Below are 22,758 nucleotides of genomic sequence, written 5' to 3'. Positions count from 1 at the left end.
CATCTGGGGTCTTCAAAGCTTGCAAGCGGCCATCTAAGATGCATCAATTGGTCCCAGCCACTTGGAGTAAAGGAGAACAAAGAACACCAAAGACACAAGGAAAGTATTGGCCCAAGAGACAGAATGGGCCACATAAACCAGAGACTTCATCAGCCTGAGACCAGAAGAACTAGATGATGCCCGGCTACCACCAATGAACATCCTGACAGCGAATACAACATAGGGTCCCTGATGGAGCAATAGAACGATGGGGTGCAGAGCTCAAATACTAGTAAGAAGACCAAACTTAATGGTTATTGACTAAGACTGGAGGTGCCCCGGAAAGCATGGCCCCTGCTCTCCCCATCACCCCAGAACTAAAACAACTTCCAAGGCCAACTCTTCAGACAGGGATTGGACTGGACTGTGGGACATAAACAGATACTCGTGAAGAATGTGCCTCTTAGACAAGTAGATATAAGAGACCAAAGGTGTGGCTCTGTGAGAGGGGAAGGCAGAGAGAGTTAGGAGATGGCTGAATGCTCATGCGGAATCAAGGGCAGAGGGGAGGAGCGTGCTGTCGCAGAATGCGGTGAGTGGTTGGGGTCTCATAACAATGTATGCTAAAAAAAAAAAATTCTGTATGGGAGACTAACTTGAAATGTAAACTTCATTTAATTACATCAATTTAAAAAAAAATTTCTAAAAAAAATAAAAAAAAAAAGAAAGGTCAAAGAAACCTCTCAAGTGATATCACATTTTAATTTCACTCTAAAACAAAGCTGTCGGCTTCACTTTTTTCATCCTCCAGGCAACACCTCCCAGCTTCCTAATGACCACAAAGCAGAACTTGAAGAGCGCTCAAATAAGGGATTTTTTTTTTTTTTTGGTTTGGTATAAAACGAGAAAGAGAGGAAAAGAAGAGGATATTTGGAAATGTCATATATAATTCTCTTTTCAAACGAGAGCTGAGAGTATTATGAACACTCAGATTCCCCTAACACTTATTAAAATGTTATGCTGCCCAGATGGACATGTAAACTGAAGTGATTTTCTGTTGCAAGATAGTGCCAACTCATTGTCCATAAGAATTTCAGATGTGCGTACACACTCACATTCCCATGCCTATTTACACATGCCCACCACCAGTACCTGCCACCAAAGACCAAACATGGTGATCATTTTGGAAGGCAAGAAATGAATATTGAGTGCCAACTCTGTGCCATATATTTCTAATCCTCATACCAGTTTTGCAAGTCAATTTATTATTACTTTTTACAGATTTGCCCAAAGTCACAGGATTTAAACAGCGGCTTCTACTTCTAAGTTCATTGTCTTTTTTTCCCCACCCAGTCTTAGTTAGGGAGACTGTCTTAATAGCAGAGAGGACTTCTTCCATGGGTCAATTCCCCACTAAGAAAAACAGCCACAGAACTCAAGGCTTTTCACAGAGCTCGTGAGGAATAAGAACAAGGCCTACTGAAAACTACTGTGACACAAGGAGACAGCAGGACCAGGAACTGGCTAGAAGTCAGTGTGGAAAACAAAACAGTCCCAGGACAAGTGACAGCAAATGGCTGGAAATAGGATCCACCGTAAGAAGAACAAAAAGAAGCAAAAACAACAAAAAGAGGATAAGCAGGCAGGGCTGAAAGAGGCTTCAGCAAGTCAGAGAGATGATGGAAAACTGGGGCCCCATTCACGGGGGCCAAATCACCTCCAAAGGAGACGAAAGCCTCACACAGCCTTAGACGCTCAGTCCAAAACCAGGGTGGTCACTTCTTATGGACGGAACTGTGCTGTAAATCCCAACCCCTGTAGTGGTTATAATCCCATTTGGGAATGGGTTTTCTTTGCTATTTTAATGAGACGGCGTAGGGTGTGTCTTAAATCAATCTCTTTTGAGACATAAGAGATTAAACAAGCACGCAAGAGAGCAGAGATGGGGGAAGATCAACGCCAAGCCACGTGAAGATCCCCAAGGAACGGAAGAGACAAGGACCTTCCCCCAGAGCCAACAGAGAAAGAAAGCCTTCCCCTAGGGCCGGTGTCCTGAATTTGGACTTCTAGCCTCCTCAACCATGAGAAAATAAATTTCTTTTGTTAAAGCCACTCACTTGTGGTATTTCTGTTATAGCAGCACTAGGTAACTAAGACATTATTTCTAGCCCAAGGTAGTGGAGGAGATGCCTGCAGTGTTTGCTTGCCAAGTATTCACTGTCCCTGCTTTTGGAAACAGTAGCCTGGTTTTCATTTGAGAAGCCGCTCTTCCTATTCTCAGACGTGTTGAGGTCCCCAGTCCCAGCAGCGAACATGAGATCCAAACCTGAGCTCCATCACAGAAGTCCATCCCTCAGCCCCGAGGTTTAGTGATGGGCTCATAACCAATGCAGGCCAGTGAGAGATGGGCTGGGACTTCGCCGAAACCATGGGACAGGTGGAAAGCCTGGTGCTGCTGGGAACATCCCGACACACCGCCATGGGAGCCGCGCAGGGGTTGAGAAGGACGCCACGCAGGGGAGACAGGAGCAAGGCAACCTCCCGACCCCAATACTTCACCTCCTAGGCCAGTCATGCCTGAGGCCAGACTGACCCTGGACATTCTGGCTGCAACAGAAGCCAACAAATCCCCAGTTCCGCTCAAGCAGTCCAAGCTGCGATCTGTCCTGCCCACACAAGAGGGCTCAGCAGGAGGAAGCTCCCTCCTGCTCCCGCCTGGCTGCCACAGACCACTCAGGCATTTCAGCAGCTGAAACTCTGGCATTTGGAAAGTCGCGGCCTCCCAAGTACAGTGCTCCATCCCCAAGAGGCCAAGCACTGGCACAAAACAAACGGTGTCATTTCCACCCAGCTACGGCGCTGAACTGAAACCAGGGATTACCTGGTACACGTGGAAGGCGTTCGTCGCTTTGCCCCGGAGGAACACAGAGGGGATCCAGACATTGATCAGCGCCCGGTTTGATCTGGCCGAGAGAAAGAGATCAAAATTGGTCATTTCAATTTACAAAAAAAAAAAAAAAAGAGGTATTTTTTAGTAGTGAAGCTAAACTAATAAGGGATCAAACTGACAACAACAACTGGAAAGATGAGCTAGGAACCTTAGGGGGCAGTGAGTTTATGTTAATGGAGAGGGATGACCCACAAAAGGAGGGTGAGGATGGCTGCACACCTTGAAGAATGTCATCAATGTCACTGAATTGTACATGGAGAAATGGTTGAATTGGTTTATGTTTTGCTGTGTATATTCTCAACAACAACAACAAAATAAATAATTTTTTTTTAAATTAAAAAAAGCAAGAAACCAAAGGAAGGAAACAATTTTCTATTTTAAGAGGCATTATATACAAGCAACTTATGACAACCTATATTATACTTAATAGTAAACTAAGGGACAAGTTTAAATCTTAGTATTTACTCCCCCAGACTATTTTTCAGGGAACTTAGTTTAAAATACATATATTCAGTTTGTATTCTGGAAGGAGAAGGAGCTGCCTTTCAGTTCTTACGAGCTCAGTGACCTTGGCCCGTGATTTAGCTGAACCTGCTTTTCGTCACTTTTCTTCATCTGGAAAAGGGGATACTGCCTGGACGCCCCTGGTGAGGCTGTGTGGGGGTCACATGTGGTAACACCGCAGAGTTGGCAGCACCCCCGGGGGAGTCACCTCCCTGCTCCCTGAGCCCACTTTAGACACTGACTCCCATTTTAACATCAGACTCCACACCAGAGCTCAGGAGACCAACACCCCAGCTCTGAGGGTGGCAGCTGCTGGGGGAGACACAACAGAAAGCGGGACACTGGAAAACCAGGAAGCCAGGGCCAATACCTCTCTTTCAACATTTCCAGAAACACTATGTCTATGGGTCTAATGAAGCAAAATTTACATTCAAATCCAAAAACTTCGACTGAGTACCTATAATGTGTGGCTCTATGCTCTATGCTTTTACCTGTACGATCTCATTTAATGTCCACATGGGCTATTGAAGGAATTCTCAAGAGTAATTTTGGTTATGTGACAGTTTTGCCTTATGTGATGACTTTAAACTTAACTTATAAATCGCTGTGTACACACACACACACAGCAACAACAACAGTGGCGATCACCACCAACTTCCGCCTGGCTAGATCCAAACCATGCAGAGCTGACGAGTTGACTATTGCTGAAATTTCAGGATGAATCACAATAGCTATCAAAACAGTGCTGCAGGATTCTGGAAGGTCCCAGCCCTCGCTTCTACTTAAAGCTGTTCCAGAGCTAAATGCTTCCCCCATCCACCCCTCCCCCCACCAGCTCTCTCTCTCTCTCTCTCTCTCTCTCTCTCTCTCCATAAAATTCACCAGCCTCCTGTACTTGGAACACAATTTGAGATGCTGACGATGGAAGATTCCACAATGCAACGTTCTCACAACCTCTAGAGTAAAGAGCATCTTATTTCCACAAAGAAAATAACCCTCAGGTAATGGTCCTCTCTGGAAGCAGCATTTCCTCCAGGCTCTGTGCTGAAGTGGCGACCTCCTTCATGGGGTAAAATCAGCGCCCTTGATCACTTTCCAAGGGCTCAAAGGGCAAATGGTGACTCTGAGCCACCAAACTGGTTTGTGTATCTAGTGACAGTCCTCCTGTGAAGGGCTCAAAATGTGCTAGCACTCAGAGCAGCGCCCTTCAATTTCTCTGCAGTGGGTGCAGGAGTGTGAGGAGCAATGTGGTCTTCACAAAGTGCCCTGGGGAGGTGAAGGCTGGCCGTCTTCCAGGCTGAGGTTACCCCAGGCTGGGTTCCATGTTTCCCCCTTTCAGAGCATTTATCACACTGCATTATAATTGATTGTTCACACGGCCATCTCCTTCCTAGACTTTAGTTCATTTATTCATTCCTTTGTTCATTCATTTATTCATTCATCCATTAAACAAGTATTGGCTGAGACCTACTATGTGCCAGCAGGCAGTGTTCTAGGTACTGGGGACAGAGAAATAAAGAAAGCAGACCGAGTCCCTGCCCTCACGTGAGCGTGCAGTTTAACATGGCAAAGAGACAAATCCCCATCAAATTATTTAGTTACCACTATGGCAGTTAAAAAGGAGCCCTGGTGGCACAGTGGTTAAGTGTGTGGCTGCTAACTGAAAGGTGAGCAGTTAGAAGCTGCTAGCCACTCTGAGGGAGAAAGACGTGGCAGTCTGCTTCCATAAAGATTTACAGCCTCTGAAACCCTATAGGGTAGTTCTATCGTGTCTTATAGGGTGGCTATGAGTCAGAATCGACTCGATGGCAGTGGGTTTGGGTTTTTATGGCAATTAAAAAGGAACCCTGGAGGTGCAGTGGTTAAGCACTTGGCTGCTTACCAAAAGGTCGGCAGTTTGAATCCACCAGCCACTTCACGGGAGAAAGGTGTGGCAGTCTGCCATGTAAAGATTTACAGCCTTGGAAACCCTATAGGATAGTTCTACTCTGTCCTATATGGTTGCTATGAGTGAGAATTGACTTCACAGCAGTGGGTTTGGGTTTTTTTTTCTTTTTTTTATAATGGCAATTACATAGTGTCTCCAAGGAATACTGGCTGCTGACGACAGGAAACAGCAAGGGGCCTGATCTGGTCTGGGGCATCAGAGAAGGCTTCACTGGGGGATCAATGTTTGGGCTGGGCTCCGAGGAATACGGAGGAGAGTTAGCCACCCTGGGGTGGGGAACTGGAGGATGGGACAGGTGCTCCAGGAAGGGGACATTTGTGAACAGCAGGGACCCTAAATCAAGACCGTCTGGGTTTGAATTTCTGCTTCAATCCATCATCTAAGAAACGATAGCATCTCAGAGGCTTGTTGTGGGACTGAGGGAGTTAGAACAGCGCAGAGCAGAGGAAACACTGTGTAGGTGTGTGCTGAATAAATAACGATCCTGCGGGGGACAACCACAGTGAGGTGGAGGAGTTGTGGCTAGTGCGCAGGGAGGGAAGAGCGGAGGGGTGGGGGTGCAGCTGGAGGGCCAGCACGGGCTTTCTTTGTAAGCCACATGAAGGATCCCAGTCTCCGTCACGACAGGGGCGAAATGGCGCCGCTGCTTCCCTCTGAAGGAGCCCTGGTGGCGCAGTGCTTAAGTGCTCGGCTGCTAACCAGAAGGTCGGTGGTTCAAACCCTCCAGCTGCACTTCTTCCGTAAAGAGTACAGCCTAGGAAACCCTATGGGGCAGGTCTACTCTGTCCTATACAGGGTCACTATGAGTCAGAATCGACTCAACAGCAGTGGGCAATGCGTGGGGCTTCCTTCTGGCTTCAGTGTAGATGAGCTAACAGACTGGGAGGGGACTGCGAGTCTCCAGGGGAGAGATGATGGTGGTCTGCACCGGGCAGATGCTCCTTGAGGGTAGTGCCTATGGCTTATTCACGCCCACACCAAGCACCTGGCACGATGCTTGGCCCTTAGAAGGTGCTTGGGGAATTCTTGGTTTAACAACGAGTCCCTTCAGCCTCACAACACACTGCTCACTCATCTCTGTGACCACCCTCTGTAGTTCGTATGCCTCGTCCCAGCTTATCCCACCCTTGCTCCGTGTCAGGCTGTCTTTCTATTGTCCTCATCACGCTGTATTCCCACCCAGGAGCCCATGGGAGGCCATTCCACCTTTGGTTCTCTCCTCTCTCTCTTAAACGCCTCCACCTCCACCCCTGTCCAACCTAGCAACCACCTCCACCATCCCGACAGCCGCCCAGGTACTGAGCACCTTCATGATGTCCTCTGTGCGTTTCATCATTTCATCCTAATCACCTTCACAGCCCTGCTAGGCTGAAATTGTGAAATTCACCTTGTAAATAAGAAAACCAAGGCTCAGCGAGGGCATGTGGCTTGCCCAAGGCCACACCGATGTAACTCTGGAGCTAAACTTTCAGAGCAGGTCCGCCTGGCTCTGAGAAAATGTTCCTTCCAGGGATGCTCCAACCTGCCTCGCCAGAACCAGGCTTTTCCCAGCTGTCACCTTCTCTTGGGGAGATTAAACCTTCCTCCATTCACCACAAATGATCGGGAGAAGAAAACAGTTTTACCTGGCCCCTAATACAAGATTCTCCACACTTTCTTTAGCAGCCCAAGGGGATTATTTGTTCAAAAACCAAGGTAACCTGATCAGAAATAGATTTTCTGAAGGCCCAACTAAACTCCTTATGGGTTATCAGCAGGGTCACCAAAAGGAATCAAGTCTGACCAAAAAGCAGATCAATGCACTGAATGACTGTAGTTTCCAACAACCTAGAGATGGTAAACTCAAATCCCTGTGGAAGCCACACAGATCATGAAATGAGCCTAGTGGGCAAAAGAAAGGCAATAGAGAGAAGTGAGGACTGTGGTAAACTGAAAAGCACATGCCTTATGAGAAGGGGGCAGCTGCTACTCAGTTCGGCCGATCGGTGGCCATGCAGGGATGTAGATTAAATTTGGATGTGAAATCCCCCAACATATGCCAGTAAAAATTTTAAATACCCAAGGGGGAAATAAAACATGCCTGAAGGCCAGACTCCGGCAAACAATGTCCCACCTCTACACTAACCAAATCAGCCTTGAGCAGATTTAAACAACGATTTCTGCTTTCTTCTGTAATCTTCTAAGACACAAGTCAAAGAAAAGAGTTCTATTTATGAAGAGACCCTCATGAGCAGGCACCCCGGACTTACATTTCAAAATCCGACAAACTCTGGTCTTCGGATGTTTGACTCAAATCTCCGGGCACCTGCCATCGAAGGGGAAGGGAGGGAGAGAAAACACAGAACGGTTACTATGGTTTAAATAATGATAAAGAATTCTCTCAATGATCACTGCACATTTCCTGTTAAGAATGTGGTGGAAAAGCAGGTGCTAGAAAACAATGAGAGATTTTCTGCAGGGATGGCTGGAAACAGTGTTGCAGTAATAAAAATACACCACCATGAGAGATCTCAATTATTTTTTACAGGAAAGGACTGCTAATCCTATTACAGTAATCGCAGGCATGCAAAAGCCTGCAATCTCGGAGCAACAAAAGCCTAATTAGGATCTAAGATGTAAGGTGTCAGACGTGTGGTGGAAAACATTCATTGTCTCCATGATGAACATCACACACACACACACACAGATATATCCAGTACACAAGCACAAAGGTCAATGTTTACCCCCCAAGAGCATCATCCTTTTCCCTGACACTGTATGAGCAATTAAGTCAGCAAAACATGGCTCCCCTTTCTGATTCAGAAAGGTCAGCTAAGAGCATGACTGGGTGAGAGAAACTAAACTTCCTGGCACCCATGATGGTTCCCCACCCACACTGCTCAGTGTCCTGAGCACACTCCTTGGAGGTGAGTGTGAGGGCCAGCGGACATCCAACTGTTCGAGTGACCTCTGGCATGTCCTCCCACCCTTGGCTCCCTCAGATGGGGAAGGAATTCTCATGGCTGTCACAACGACCTGCGATTACTATGTACAGCAATTAGCACATTGCCCAGCACCCAGTAGGTGCTCAGTAAGTGGCGATATTCTTGTCACACCTGGGGAATGAGCTTCCTTTTTTGATCTAATCCAATCCGAATTGGCTAGAATTTTATGAATTTGGATCAAGACTAAGAGGACCCAAGTGGAACACAGAAGGGTGTGGGGCAGTAGGGAAAGGAAGATAATTGTTTCACAGATGTTCACAAATAAGTAAATCAACAAATTATCAGTGAAAATTTTAAATAAATAATGTATTATCCCCTCCAAGAGTGCTTTTGATACATTGTTCATGGCACAGAAAAAAGCAGGGGTCGGGGGTGGGGAGGGAACCACTCATGGTGTTTTTTTTTTTTTAAAAGCAGGATACAAACTGCAAATGCCCAATATTAGTCCTAAATATAACTTAGAATGCCTGTGTATCAATAAGGTTAGAATGCAATACATCAGAAAGATGACAGTGGGATATCCCTGACAGAGAAATACTGTGAACTTATGTGTTTTGTACTTTACTGTATATTCTACAATAAAAACCAAAACCAAACACAACCCATTGCCACTGAGTCGATTACAACTCATAGCGACCCTATAGGACAAAGCAGAACTGCCCCATAGGGTTTCCAAGGAGCAGCTGGTGGATACGAACTACCGACCTTTTGGTTAGCAGCTGAGCTCAACCACTGTGCTACCAGGGCTACGATGTATTAATTGTGTAACTTTAAACAGACACACATTACATATTAATTTAACTGTGTATCTTATTATTATGTAAAGAAAATACAATAGTCTTTCCTGCCCCAACCTCATGCTAGAATGCAGAAAGCCAAATGGAAGAGGACTTGTCTTCCCACTCTTTTGTGTATCAGAGATGGAAAAGGGCAAAGGAAGGGCAAAGGAAGGGCTCTGAAGGTCCAGTACCTTCCAGTCTCACCACTCAGCCCTTCCATGAGGAACCGAGTGTATGGCCAGGACTCCAGTGCCATCGCTGGCAGGGGCTAATGACGGCTCGTGGCTACTCCTTGTCTCTGAGCTTCCCCCTCTGCACCTGATGCTGAGAGAAGGTTTTTCTGGGCGATGTGTGAAGATCAAGTAAATGAGTCCGAGGAGAACCTCGCAGACTATTACATACCAGCTCCATCATTATGCCAAGTCCTACTTTCTTTAAATGCCACCTCATTTCAGACAGAAAGAGAACAGGGCTTGCACCAAGGGCACCTCCTTCACAATTAGGAAGGCTCTGACTGCATCTGCTCTGCAAAGCAGAAGGAATGGGAGACCTGAGGGCTGAAGTAAAAGACATGATGGTGTTTTTAAGGACAGACATCACTTTATAAGGAACAAAGGGAATATGATCGATTCTCAGAACAAGGCATTTTCTTGATAGATGCTTCCCCTCAGGCATGCTGTTTTCCGGGGGCATTCTGGACAGTGGATGTTAAGTACCCGGGAGTCATTAAATCCCTCTGACTTAGAGGCTTTCCTTCTAATTATATGGCATTACTGGAATCACCAAGGCAGGAGATATTTATGCATCTATGAATTCCAGGGCGGCTGGCTGGAAAAAGGGCACCTGCAGAATAAACTTTGCCAATAAGGCCCGGCTCCACAGTAATTGCATAATGATAATTGATGGACAAACTTACTAAACATCTCAAAGATTTACCTTTTCATGGTATCTGCCCAGACTAATGCTAGATTATCACCTAGGGTTTACAGTAAGCCTCCAGAAAGCTGGCTTGACTTCATGTTCTGGAAACAAAAGACATGTGGAGCAGAGATTGTTTTGTAAGAAGAGTCAGCTTTCTGCTGATACTGGCCACAGCAATCCCCCATGGCCTCCGGAAGCCCCTGGGACTCTTGGGAGGACGCATCTCTGGGATGCAAGCTTCTCACTGGTTCACCCTCAGTGTGGGGCACAAAGAAACGATCAGCGGTGTAGTCGTCTTTATTTGCTTCTACCAGGTCCTGGAGAGAAGGCAGCCTGCCATCTGGCATGTGGGAATCAGGTGGCAGTAGTTGGGTGCAGGGAAAGGCAGAGCCCATTCCTGGAGAAATGGAGCAGCCAGGTATTCCTGGATCCTCTTGGAGCAAACACCTGAGCCACGCCCAAGGATGTAGAGTGACAGGTGAGACCCACAGGGATGGCTTCATCAGCAAAGAGGTTTCTACAGTCTCTTCTGACTCAGGATTTCCCACGTTGCTTGGAGGCTGGAGAACAGGGACAGGCCAGTCGACAGCATCTCCCGGTTACTGGGCTCTGAGTCCCGTGCCTGTGCACACTCTGACACTGGCTCATCCTGCCACCTGACACAGAAGGTTGGGAGTTCCTCAAACCTGGGAAGACGGTTTAGATAGCAGATGGCCACAGAAAATGACAAATGTCTACTATGTGCTCAAAAGATGCTTGTTTAAATTTTTAAAAGAAAGAAAATCAGCTGACTTGCCAAAGCCATGGGAGAAAAGTGTTTATTTCCCCCAATGGGCAGAATCAGGATCCTGGCAGGAAGCAGCAAAGATGGACAGGGAAGTGTTCCCTTCTTGGTGCTGCCCTCACTCCCAGTCCTGAGGAATGCGTAAATACAAGGACACCACCACCAGGCATCATCAAAGCCAGTTCACCTTACAAAGTGCTTTCATGTACCAACTTCCTGCATCGCCCTCCCAACAGCCCTGCAGGTAAAGGTGTCATCCCCATGTCACAGGTAAGGACCGGAGGGCAAGTATGAACAGAGAGGAAGTGGAGATGCCAAGAGCACAACCCAAGTCTCCCTTCTCTGGTTCCTCAGCATATGGTGACTTCAGGTATTCAACTTTCTCCAGGTGGAGAAGCCACATGAGGTGCTCTGGTCAATACCCCATCTGAGATCCTAAGAACACCTGGTACCAACTGCCAGCCAAATGAGCGAGCTATCTTGGATGTCAGCTCAGCCAAGCCCTCAGATGACTGTAGTGCCAGCAGAACCACCCAGCTGAGCCTAGTCAAACCAGAGAATCATGACAGATAAGAAAAGGGTTGTTTTTTTTAGGTCATTAAGTTTTGGGGTGGTTTGTTATACAGCTGTAGAGAACCCACAAAAATAACTTGCCCAAGGTCACCCAGCTAGTTAGTGACAGAGGTGGGATTTCAATCCAGAGAGTCTGGCTCCAAACCCTACTCTTTTAACCACTAAGCTCTACTGCCTCCCATCACACAGCCCTCATGCTTTGCATTCTGCCTCTGCCTCCTAGGAAGCCCAGGATAGGAAGTAATCCAAATTCACAATGAAGGGCCTCAGCTGTGTAGGGACCTTTGCTGGGGTAAAGAAAGTCTGAAAGGACTCAACGGCTCTAGAGCAGATGTATGATTGGGTCTAAAATCCTACTGTCTGTTTTCTTTGCCACCCGGCAGCGACCTTTGGGAGGCAGCAGAGCTGGCAGCCAAGACACAGACCTGGCCCAGGTCCCAGTTCATCTCTAGGTACACAGTCAGCCTCCAGACTCTGAGCTGAGTACAGGAGGTCTCAGGGACAAATGGAAACTCAGGCACCTTGAGCTCTAATTCTAGGCTTCCACCTGGGTGGCACAAATAGTTAAGCACTCAAGTACTAGCTGAATAGCTGGCAGTTCAAATCACCCAGAGGTGCCTCAGAAGATAGAACTGGCAATATGCTTCCGAAAGGTTACATCCTTGAAAACTCAATGGAGCAGTTCTACTCTGCATACACAGGGTCACCGTGAGTTGGAATCGGCAACTGATGACAATAATACCAATACTTAGGGAAGTCACTTGGCTTCAGCAAACCTTGGTTTCTTCCTTTCCTACGTCATGACACCCATGTCTCTCATTGCCCTATTAGAAAGGCTCAATAAAGATTGGCGGGGGTGGGGGGACCAACACACATTGAACACCTACTATGCGCCAGGCACTTCACCTATATTCTCACACTTAATCCTCAAATAACCTTGTGAAACAGGTTATTATCACAAGTGATTGTTCCCCTCCCCTCTTCCCCAGGCTCTTTGTATGGCTGCCTCTTTTCTCATCCTTCAAGACTCAGTAAAATATGAATTCCTATGAGGCGCCTTCCCTGACCACTGGAACTAAACAGATTCTCCACTGCCACTCTCTGTCATTCGGCTGGCAATGACTCCAGACCAGTTCACCTGTGCAGTGGCCCGCTCCCTGTGAGCTGGAAGACAGCAGGGTCCACGTCGACTTGTTCACCATGACAAAGCAGCCTGGCCTGGTGCCCAGCACGTCGTGGCACCGAATAAATAGTTGGTGACTTATTAAATGAATGAGAGATAATATAAGCTATATATCCACACTAAAGTGTCAATTAATTTTTAAAACTACTTTGTAACAAATTCAAACTCTTTATGGGTGATGAGGATAAGTTAGTTTGGAGACAGGAAGAACCAGAGGAAGAAGATCTTTTTCTCTCTCTTCAATCCCAGGGCTCTCAGAGCCACTGCTCAGAAGAAAAGCAAAGGCAAAGACATTGTAGAGGCAGCAAATTTTTTGCATAATCATGCAATAACACCCACGATTTGTTTCCCAGCGTCACTTTCTCCCTCGTCCCCTTAAGCAATTAGCTCTCACTTTTCACTGCCAAAAATGACAACGACTTTCCATCCCTCTGCTTTCTCGAATCATTTTTTAATAAGGACCAAACATGTGAAATGGCATGCTCTATATTCTGGCTTGGCTGACCAAGCCAAGCAGGTGCGTCCAGGCCTGCTCATCTGATTACCCAGAATGCCTGAGCCACCTGCACCTCCAGGAGGCAGCCGCTGCATCTGGACCACCTTCAGGGTTCTGTGTTGGTTGGTTGGTTTGCTAATTTGTTTGTTTGTTTCGCAAATATACAATGAGAGGCAACAGATCCAAGTGCAGTTTGAAAATAAGCTGGGGTCAAAAACTCCCCAAAAGCAATAAAATGCGGCCGATAAGAGCTTTAATAAAGATTGTTTTTAAACAACAATTGATTGACTTTGCCCTGGAATTCTGTACAAACTTACACCGTTACACTTCTTTGAATTAAATTTGGTTTTTGATGTGTCTGTTGTTCTCAATAGAGTAGGAGGGTCTGGAGGACAAGTATTCTCAGAGCTCAAGACAGTATCAAGCATACAGTTGATGTTCAATGAATGTTCCTGGTAGACAGACAGACGGATGAATAGATGGTAGGAAGAAAGAGGGAATGGGAGGAAAGGGGCATAAGAAAACTATATAATTTACTAAGAATGGACATCTATAGATTCTTTCCAGGTAACAAAGATACATTAACAACGTTTACACAAAGACGTGTACAAGGACATGCACTGTAACACCACTGGATACAGGTAAAGAAAACAGGTACAGTCAGAACCGAATGTATAGCTATTAGAAGAATAACACAGATAGACCTCCTGTGCTAATGGGGGATAATCTCTAAGTCATAAGGTCAAATGAAAAAAGCAACAACACACACACAATGTCAGGTAAGCTACTATTTTCATGAAGAAGTTGGGAGAAACATATGCCTATGTGTTTGGATATGCATTAAAAAGTTCTAGAAAGACGCGCAAGAAACTGTCAACTGGGGATGCCTTTGGGGAAGGGCACTGAAAAATGGGGTCAGAAGCAAGAGGAAGATTTATTTTTCCCTGTAAAACTTTATACCTTATAAATTCTTACCATGTACGTGAGTTGTTACCTTTTCAAAAAATGTATCAACCCTGATACTTAAAAAAAAGTAGTACATCTATCACAGAAATACTAGGAAGGGTAGTATGGGGATCGACTGGAAAGGGGCATGGGGTAGTGGTAATGTTCTGTATCTTGACAGGCATTCTGGGTTACACAGGTGTATGCATTTGTCAAAACTCAATTAAGGAGGGTGAGACTGGTCACAGGACACGAAGAGTGTAATCAGTGTCACTAAATTGTACATGTAGAACCTGTTGAAATGATTTATGTTTTGCTGGGTATATTCCCAACAATAAATAAAAATTACGAAAAAAACTCAATTAAGATTTGTGCAATTCACTGTACGTAAATTTTACCTCAAAAGGAAAAACAAAAACTGTAAAGAAAAAAACATTGAACTCCAGTTAATCATGTGATCTCCTGTATTGCGTTTCCAAAGAAGAGTTTAAAGAACTCGTTCATAAAGAAAGGGTTACACGATCATGATTTGTTTGAAAAGAAAAGTTTAGAAAATGTGAACAAACTGCCCCATTCATTCTTCTTTCAGCCTTAACACCCACGTAACAGGCAGGGAAACGGAGGCACAGAACAATTAGATGATGCCAAGCAGAGGCACAGTCATGCAAACTCTAGAAGTCAAAGCTGTTCCCACTAGTATCTTGGTATAACTTACAACTGTGGGTGGATGCAGCATTTTGTGAAATACAGTGCAAACACAACTGAGACGGTCACTTCGAAATTAGCAAGGGGCCACCTGAGCGGCATTTAATAGCATTAAAAGACATCAAAGATGCTTAGGCAGCAGGTCTGAGGAGGTCATATAGCAGACCGGAGCAGATTTGGGTGCCCTCAGTCTGTAAGTAGAACAGGAGATGTCTGACTTGCCTGTCACCCCAAATGCTGTCTTCTTCCCAACAAAGCACTCCTTACCAGCACACAACGACTGGTGTGTCACTGGGGGACATGCTCCAGAGCAGAGCTTGTGGTTCATTCATTTATGCATTTCCAGGGCCTAAACTCAGTACACCTCCCCATACTCTAAATCAGGGGCTGGCAACTATGGTCCACAGGTCAAATCCAGCCTGTCTTTGTAAATAAAGTTTTACTGGAACACAGTCATACTCATATGACATTCGTGCATTGTCTATGATGGTTTTCACACTACAATAGCAGAGCTGAGTTGTTGTGACTGAGACCGTATGGCCTGTGAAGCCTAAAATATTTACTATTTGGCCATTTAGAGAAAAAAGTTTGCCAACTTCAGCTCTAAATGATAGCTGAACAGATGTAGAAAAATTATTTGCAACTCCAGGGAAACACCTTATTCTTCTTGATGGCGAGGAACAGTCTCTGAGCTCCATAGCGTCATGAAATGACTCTCAGTGGCTTGAGAATAAAATGTGGCCCCCAGCTCTTGATGGCGAGGGAATGATGAAAAATGGTATTTACACACATTCGCTTGAGGAATCCTTGCAGCAACCTTACAATACAGGTACGATGCTTCCTAGATACTGCAGGAGGCTCAGACAGGCTGAGTGATGTGTGCAAGGACAAAGCAAGAACTCAAAGCCACATGGATGCAAAACAGAAATTCAGGCCCACTTCCTCTGACGGCCCTTTTCCCCTCCACAAGGACGCCTGGTGTCTCCAAAAGGCAGTTTCCTGTTGTGAAAAATGACAGGTGGGGCAATCAGATATGTGCACGTCTGGGCCATTCGCTGCTGACCACGTGTGTGGACTGCATTCTTAACGTTACAAGCACAATGACTGCATCTGCAGATGAGGAGGTGCTGCCAGGAGGTGCTGCCCGTTCACTGTTAACTTGAAGATAAGAGCAAATGACTCTGGAATGTTTCGTCCCAGAATTCTTCCTGTGGATTTAATTTTCACCACTTACAAATAACAGAGCCACTTCCTGGGGGAAGCTTCAGAGGGGCTGGCTGGGGGGGTGGGGGTGGGATTGTGTTTCTCACGAAGCTTTTTACTGAGGAGTTTTGACTGCTGAGGTTCATGGGGAAAGACATGGGGTCTGCTGTCTTAAGGTCAGGCAGACCTGAGCCTTGTGGACTTATTAATCACAAAACCTTGAGCAAATTATATAACCCATCTGAGCCTCTGAGATAAGGCCAAGCTGATATTTGACAAAGGCCCAAAATCCATTAAATCGGGAAAAGACAGTCTCTTTAACAAATGGTGGTGGTGTAACTGGATATCCATCTGCAAAAAAATGAAACAAGACCCATACCTCACACCAAGTACAAAAACTAACTCAAAATGGATCAAAGACCTAAATATAAAATTTAAAATGATAAAGATCATGGAAGAAAATATAGGGACAACACTAGGAGCCCTAATACGTGGCATAAACAGAATACAAACCATAAGTAACAATGCACAAATACCAAAAGAGAAACTAGATAACTGTGAGCTCCTAAAAATCAAACACTTAATGCTCATCAAAAGACTTCACCGAAAGAGTAAAAAGACAACCTACAGGCTGAGAAAAACTTTTTGGCTATGACACATCTGATGGGGGTCTAATCTCTAAAATCTACAAGATACTGCAAAACCTCAACAACAAAAAGACTAATAACCCAACTAAAAAATGGGTGAAGGATATGAGGCACTTCAGACATTCGGGCAGCTAACAGACACATGAGGAAATGCTCCTGATCATTAGCCATTACAGAAATGCAAATCAAAACTACAGTGAGAGACCATCTCACCCCAACAAGGCCAGCATTAACCCAAAAAACACAAAATAACAAATGTTGGAGAGGTTGTGGAGAGACTGGAAGACTTACACACTGCTGGTGGGAATATAAAATGGTACAACCACCTTGGAAATCAATTTGGTGCTTCCTTAAAAAGCTAGAAATAGAAGTACCATACAATCCAGCCATCCTACTCCTTAGAATATACCCTAGAGAAATAAGAGCTGTCACACGAATAGATATATGCACACCCATATTCACTGCAGCACTGTTCACAATAGCTAAAAGATGGAAACAACCTAGGTGCCCATCAATGGACAAACGGATAAACAAAGTATGGTATATTCATACAACCATGCAGTAGTTCCACAACTATGGAATAATATGCAACAATAAAGAACAATGAAGAATCCACGAAACATCTCACAACATAGATGAATCTGGAAGGTATTATGCTGAGTGAAATTAGTCAGTCGCAAAAGCACAAATATTGTATCAGCCCGCTATTGTAAGAACTCAAGAAAAGGTTTAAACACAGAAGAAAACATTCTTTGATGGTTATGAGGGTGGGGAGAAGGTGAAAGGGGTATTCACTAACTAGACAGTAGACAAGAATTATCTTAGGTGAAGGGAAGAGCAGCACACACTACAGGGGAAGTCAGCACAATTGGTCTAAACCAAAGCTAAGAAGTATCCTGAATACAACCAAACACTTCGAGGGACAGAGTAGCAGGGGCGGAGGTCTGGGGACCATGGTTTCAGGGGATATCTAGGTCAACTGACATAACAAAGTTTATTAGGAAAACGTTCTGCATCCAAGTTTGGTGAGTGGCATCTGGGGTCTTAAAAGCTAGCGAGAGGCCATCTAAGATGCATCAATTGGTCCCAACCCAACTGGAGTAAAGGAGAATGAAGAACACCAAAGTCACAAGGAAAGCATTAGCCCAAGAAACAGAAAGGGCCACATAAATCGGAGACTGCAACAGCCTGAGACCAGAAGAACTAGATGGTGCCCGGCTACCACCAATGACTGCCCTGACAGGGAACACAACAGAGAGTCCCTGTTGGTGCAGGAGAAAAATGGGGTACAGACCTCAAATTCTAGTAAAAAGACCAGACTTAATGGTCTGAGACTGGAGGAACCCCAGAAAGCATGGCCCCTGGACTCTCTGTTAACCCAGAACTAACACCATTCCTGAAGCTAACTCTTCAGACAAAGATTAGACTGGACTATAAAATATAAAATAATACTCGTGAAGAGTATGTTTCTTAGTTTGAGTAGATACACGAGACTAAATGGGCAGCTCCTGTCCAGAGGCAGGATGAGAAGGCAGAAAGGGATAGAAGCTGGTTGAATGGGCACGGGAAACCCCGGGTGGAAAGGGGGAGTGTGCTGTCACATTACAGGGATTGCAACTAGGGTCACATAACAATATGTGTATAAATTTTTATATGAGAAATTAACTTGAACTGTAAACTTTCACCTAAAGCACAATTTAAAAAAAAAAAAAAAAAAGTGCCCAGCCCCGCTCCAATCTATTGTAGGTTCAGTTTGGGATTGTTGGGTTGGGAAGGGTATGCTTATGGAGAAAGGTACTTGTGGTATGTTCACTCCCTGGTGGCTGAGTTTGTGAGCCTGCTGCTGTCCCCAGTTATCGCTGAGCCACATTCCCCTGTAACTGTGTATATTAAATTTCTGTAAATTAAAAAACAAAATGCTATAAGATTTGTTCAGCTTTCTAAGAGATGTGAGTTATACAGGTGTATCCATTTGTCAAAACTCATCAAACTGCACACTTAAGATCTGTAACTTTTACCTCAATAAAAAATAACTGTAAAATAAATAAAGAGCCATTTTACAGTCTGGGGGGGGGGGAAGATGAGGCCAGCAATCATCCACTATGGCCACTACAATGTTAAATGTGATAATATTTGTCCAATGCCCAGCACACTGCCTGCTCTATGATAAAAAGCACCCGTCCTGGGTTGAATAGTACACCCTCAAAATTCATGTCCTTTCCAGAGGCTCACAGTGTGACCTAATTTGGAATAGAGTTGTTACAGATGTAACTAGTTAGTGTAAGATGAGGTTACACTAGCACAGAATGAGCCCTTAATCCAACATGACTGGTGTCCTTTTAGGAGGAGAAGAGACACAGAGACACAGGGAGAACACCATGTGCTGATGGAGACAGAGACTGGAGTGATGCACCCACAAGCCAAGGGGCCCTAAGGGCTGCCGGCAACACCAGAGCTAAGAGAAAGGCAGGGAACAGATTCTTCCCTAGAGCCTGCAGAGAGAGCATGGCACTGCCAACTCCTTGATTTTGGACTTCTGGCCCCAGAACTGTGAAAGAATACATTTCTGTTGTTTTAAGCCCCCCAGTTTGTGGTCATTTGTTGTGGTAGCCGTACGAAATGAACACAGCACTCAGTACGTGGTATTTCTTACGTTCCTATCCCCATACCTTCTCTTTCATCTCCCTGTACTCAAAAGGCAACAGGAAGGGGGAACACAGCCTGCTCCAAGCCTGAAGTGCTCCTTTAATGATCTCCCCTCAGCTCATACGTGGTGGGAACCCATTTTCCACCCTTAAGAAATCAAGTTCCTCCTGTTCTGTCTCCAGGGAATCACGAGGCCTGCTCACCAGCTATTCTGAGCAGAACATCGTTGGCACAACTGGGAAGAACTAACACTAGAGACAGCTGTCAGCTTTCTCCCTGGGCCACTGTATCTTCTAGAGCCCCTCAGTTGTGCGAACAGAGACAAGATTGCTCAGCCCAGGGTCCCTCCCAATTGGTGCAAAGGCACCAGGAATGGAACCACCACGTGGTTTCTCTACAGCAGTAGTGGAAACCTAGGTGCTGCTTCCTTTTATTGAATCTGCCCTCTCTTCTTATTAGTGTTCTTATTAACACTAAGCTGGTATTCGCTTTTGCCATGTGTTTGGGAATGATTCGACCAAGGCTGAAAATCCATCCACAGATTTCCTGTCACAGGCTTTCAATTTGTCCTGTTTGTCTTCTTTCTTTTCTTCTTTCCTCCTTCCCTCCCTCCTCCCTTCTTTTTTTAGCAGACTACTTCTCTTTAGTGACATGTTACCAAAAACCAGTTACCATTAAGCCGATTCTGACTCATAGTGATCCCATATGTTTCAGAGTAGACCTGCACTCCATTGGGCTTTCAGTGGATGTGATCTTTCAGAATTAGATGTCCAACCCTTTCTTCTAGGTACCTCTGGGTGAATCTGAATGGTCAGTCTTTCAGTCAGGAGCTGAACACTTAACTATCTGTGCCACCCAGGGACTCCTGACATCTTACCACAAACCCCAATATTAACGGCAGCACCACAGGGGCTATACAGGACAGCAATCTGGTGGCTGGTAGGACAGGGGACTCAGCGCTGAGCAGTGGTGGAAAGCGTGGACTCGAGAACCAGCTGCCTAGGTTCCAATTCCGGGTTTTCTCTTCCTAGCACTGTGACCTTGGCAGGTTACTCGACCCCCCTACCCTCCATTTGCTCCTTTGTAGAATGGAAACAATAATTCTATCTCCCTCACAAGGTTGTTGTGAGGATGAGGTAGAAGAGGGCCTGAAACATCAGGGCTCTGAGTAAGTGGATCATCCTGGAGTTGCATTTATACATTACCTCCCACGAGGAGTCCTTAGCTGGTCTGAGGGCCAATACGAATGATCTTGGTCTTGGTCCCATGAGTTCAGGACTAAGCATGGACCAGGCTGTATTAGCTTAGGGAGTCGTAGGTCACATGCCAGAACTTGCCTCCTGGACAACCTGCTCTGTGATGTTCAACACTGGAGACTAACAATAACTCCAAATACTGTCTTCCAAAAATAATCCTACATAAAAGTTAACACCACCCTCCCAACGAACAACTAACAATGACCTCATCATCACTGGGCAGCCCCCTCTCACTGACATTGATGAGTTAGGAAGTCAATCACCACAACCCTCTATTAGAACCCCAAACCATCTCTCAGAGATCAGGCAGGAGGAGCAGCCCTGCCAGGGATAAAGCTGCCTGATTTTCAATCTGTCTTTTGTCAGTAAGCAATAAATGATGAAGTATTACTGATTGAACATGGCAGGCACAGTGCAACTGAACACTCCTTTTACAATCACATCTCCCAAAGCGTGATGCTTCCCCAACCACCTTTGCAACTGATGACTCTTCGAGAAGATGTTTCTGGTACTGAGTCACCATAGAAACGGGCACAGTTCTAGACCCACAGCCTGGTTCCTGCTCTGACTCTAACAGGCGGAGTGGCATCCGGCAAACCATTTCCTGGCTCTGAGCTTCTTCCCCAAGGCAAGGAGGAGGGAGGATAAAGAGGCGGACCATGATAGTTTGATAGCTTGCTGCCAGCATCCATTCTCCTCCTGGCAAATCATCTCATCAAGAGATTTGTGAGAAATGAACCCCATCCCTCCATCCAAGGGTAAGCACAAATAACTTAAGCCAATGAGCAGATCTTGTCCTTCTGGCCACGGTGACTGGCTCAGTATTGGTCAATGAACTAAGCTCATTCATTGAGAATGGACTTGGGGGCTTTTGCTGGCAATGCTGGACACAGACTTGCTCTTTCTGTTGAGGATTAATATGAGAATGAGCAGGTTGGGACCACTGCCACTACTGTTGTTTCCATGAAGGGTGCAGGTCTGGGGGGTGAAGCTGAAGAGGGCAGTAATAATAGAACCATATGGAAATATACCAACGTTCCATGACATTACAAAGGGTCAATACAGAACTGAAGCTCACCTACCTCTGGACTTTTCCCTTATCTAATGCAATAAATTTCTTGCTTTGCTGAGGCTAGTTCAGACTGGGTTTTCTGCTTCTTTCACTGAGAACATCATAACTGATACAAAAAGCATGATCCCAAAGGTCCTTTCCACCTCCACCTCCAACATTTTATTTTGGTCTGTAAGTTTTCCTAGCAAGGCCAAGCCCAGAAAAGGAAAATGTAAAGGTAAACCCTCAATCCCTGCTTTGAAGGAGAGATTATGGGCTATTTAAGGATGTACACCATGTCTGCTTGTCTTTGTTCCCCCATTCAAAGCACGGTACTGGAAACAGCAAATCGAGAAACTTGGCACAACCTGACTGTATGGACAGACCAGTAAGACAAAAGTTTGCAAACTACAGTCCTGCTAGATAAGCTTTATCCACTAATCAGCAACATCACGAACACCAGCAGCACTGTTTAATGAGTGCTTACTAGGTGCCAGGCACTGAGAGCTTTGCATATACCGTCTGATGGGATGCTCATAACCACCCTGGAAGGCAGGTACAGTAACCACCTGTAGAAGTCGTCAGGGCCACTCTCACAAAGAACTCTCCTCTCTCTGTGCAGGTAGATGGTAAGACTGTACTTCCCCACCCATCTGCAGTCAGATGTGTCCATGGGCCTTGAAATAAGAGAGATGTGACATGTGACATTTCTGGGTGGAAGCTCTCAGAGTGAGTGCATGCTTGGCCGGGCTTTCTTCTCCCTCTACCACAGCCTGGGTCTGGGTGTGAGGAAGATGACAACATGGAGCAGGGCCCCAGCCAACCCATGAAGGACATGTAGCATGAGTTACAAAGAAATCTATACTGATTTCTATTAATAAAATTTTGGAGTTGTTGCCACAGCATGACCCAGCCTACTCTGAACGATATACTCACTACCCCCATTTTACAGATGTGAAAACTGAGGCTCAGAGAGGTAAAGCATCTTGCCCAAAGCTATGTAGTTACTAAAGTGGAGAGGCTTGTGTAGGTCTAGAGAACACAAAAAGCCTTGGCTGCCGCTCCTTAGCTTCTGATAAGATGTGATTTCCGTCCCCACTAAGTCAACTCACTTAGGCTTTCAATGACAGCCTTGACCATATGTTCCTGGTTGGAAAACACCAGGAACCAAGACAACAGACGTGTCCTGTGGTCATCTCTGGAC

The 22,758-nt window shown here is 45.5% G+C and overlaps 1 protein-coding gene across 1 annotated transcript in view; it reads right to left on the bottom strand.

The window, feature by feature from the left end:
- The window catches only part of SNX29 (sorting nexin 29), a 589,817-nt gene that overhangs the window by 165,760 nt on the left and 401,299 nt on the right, over positions 1-22,758 (bottom strand). The window contains exons 17-18 of the mRNA XM_004373263.3: positions 7,631-7,686; positions 2,861-2,942 (exon numbers count right to left, since the gene is read on the bottom strand). Coding sequence (XP_004373320.2) covers positions 2,861-2,942; positions 7,631-7,686 — 138 coding nt within the window. The remainder of the gene's footprint in view (positions 1-2,860; positions 2,943-7,630; positions 7,687-22,758) is intronic.

The sequence above is a fragment of the Trichechus manatus genome, unplaced genomic scaffold (assembly GCF_000243295.1).
Source record: "Trichechus manatus latirostris isolate Lorelei unplaced genomic scaffold, TriManLat1.0 scaffold00024, whole genome shotgun sequence".
Classification (NCBI taxonomy): Eukaryota; Metazoa; Chordata; class Mammalia; order Sirenia; family Trichechidae; genus Trichechus; species Trichechus manatus.
The sequence above is the reverse complement of the archived record's forward strand: the minus strand, read 5'-3'. Positions and strand labels throughout refer to the sequence as shown.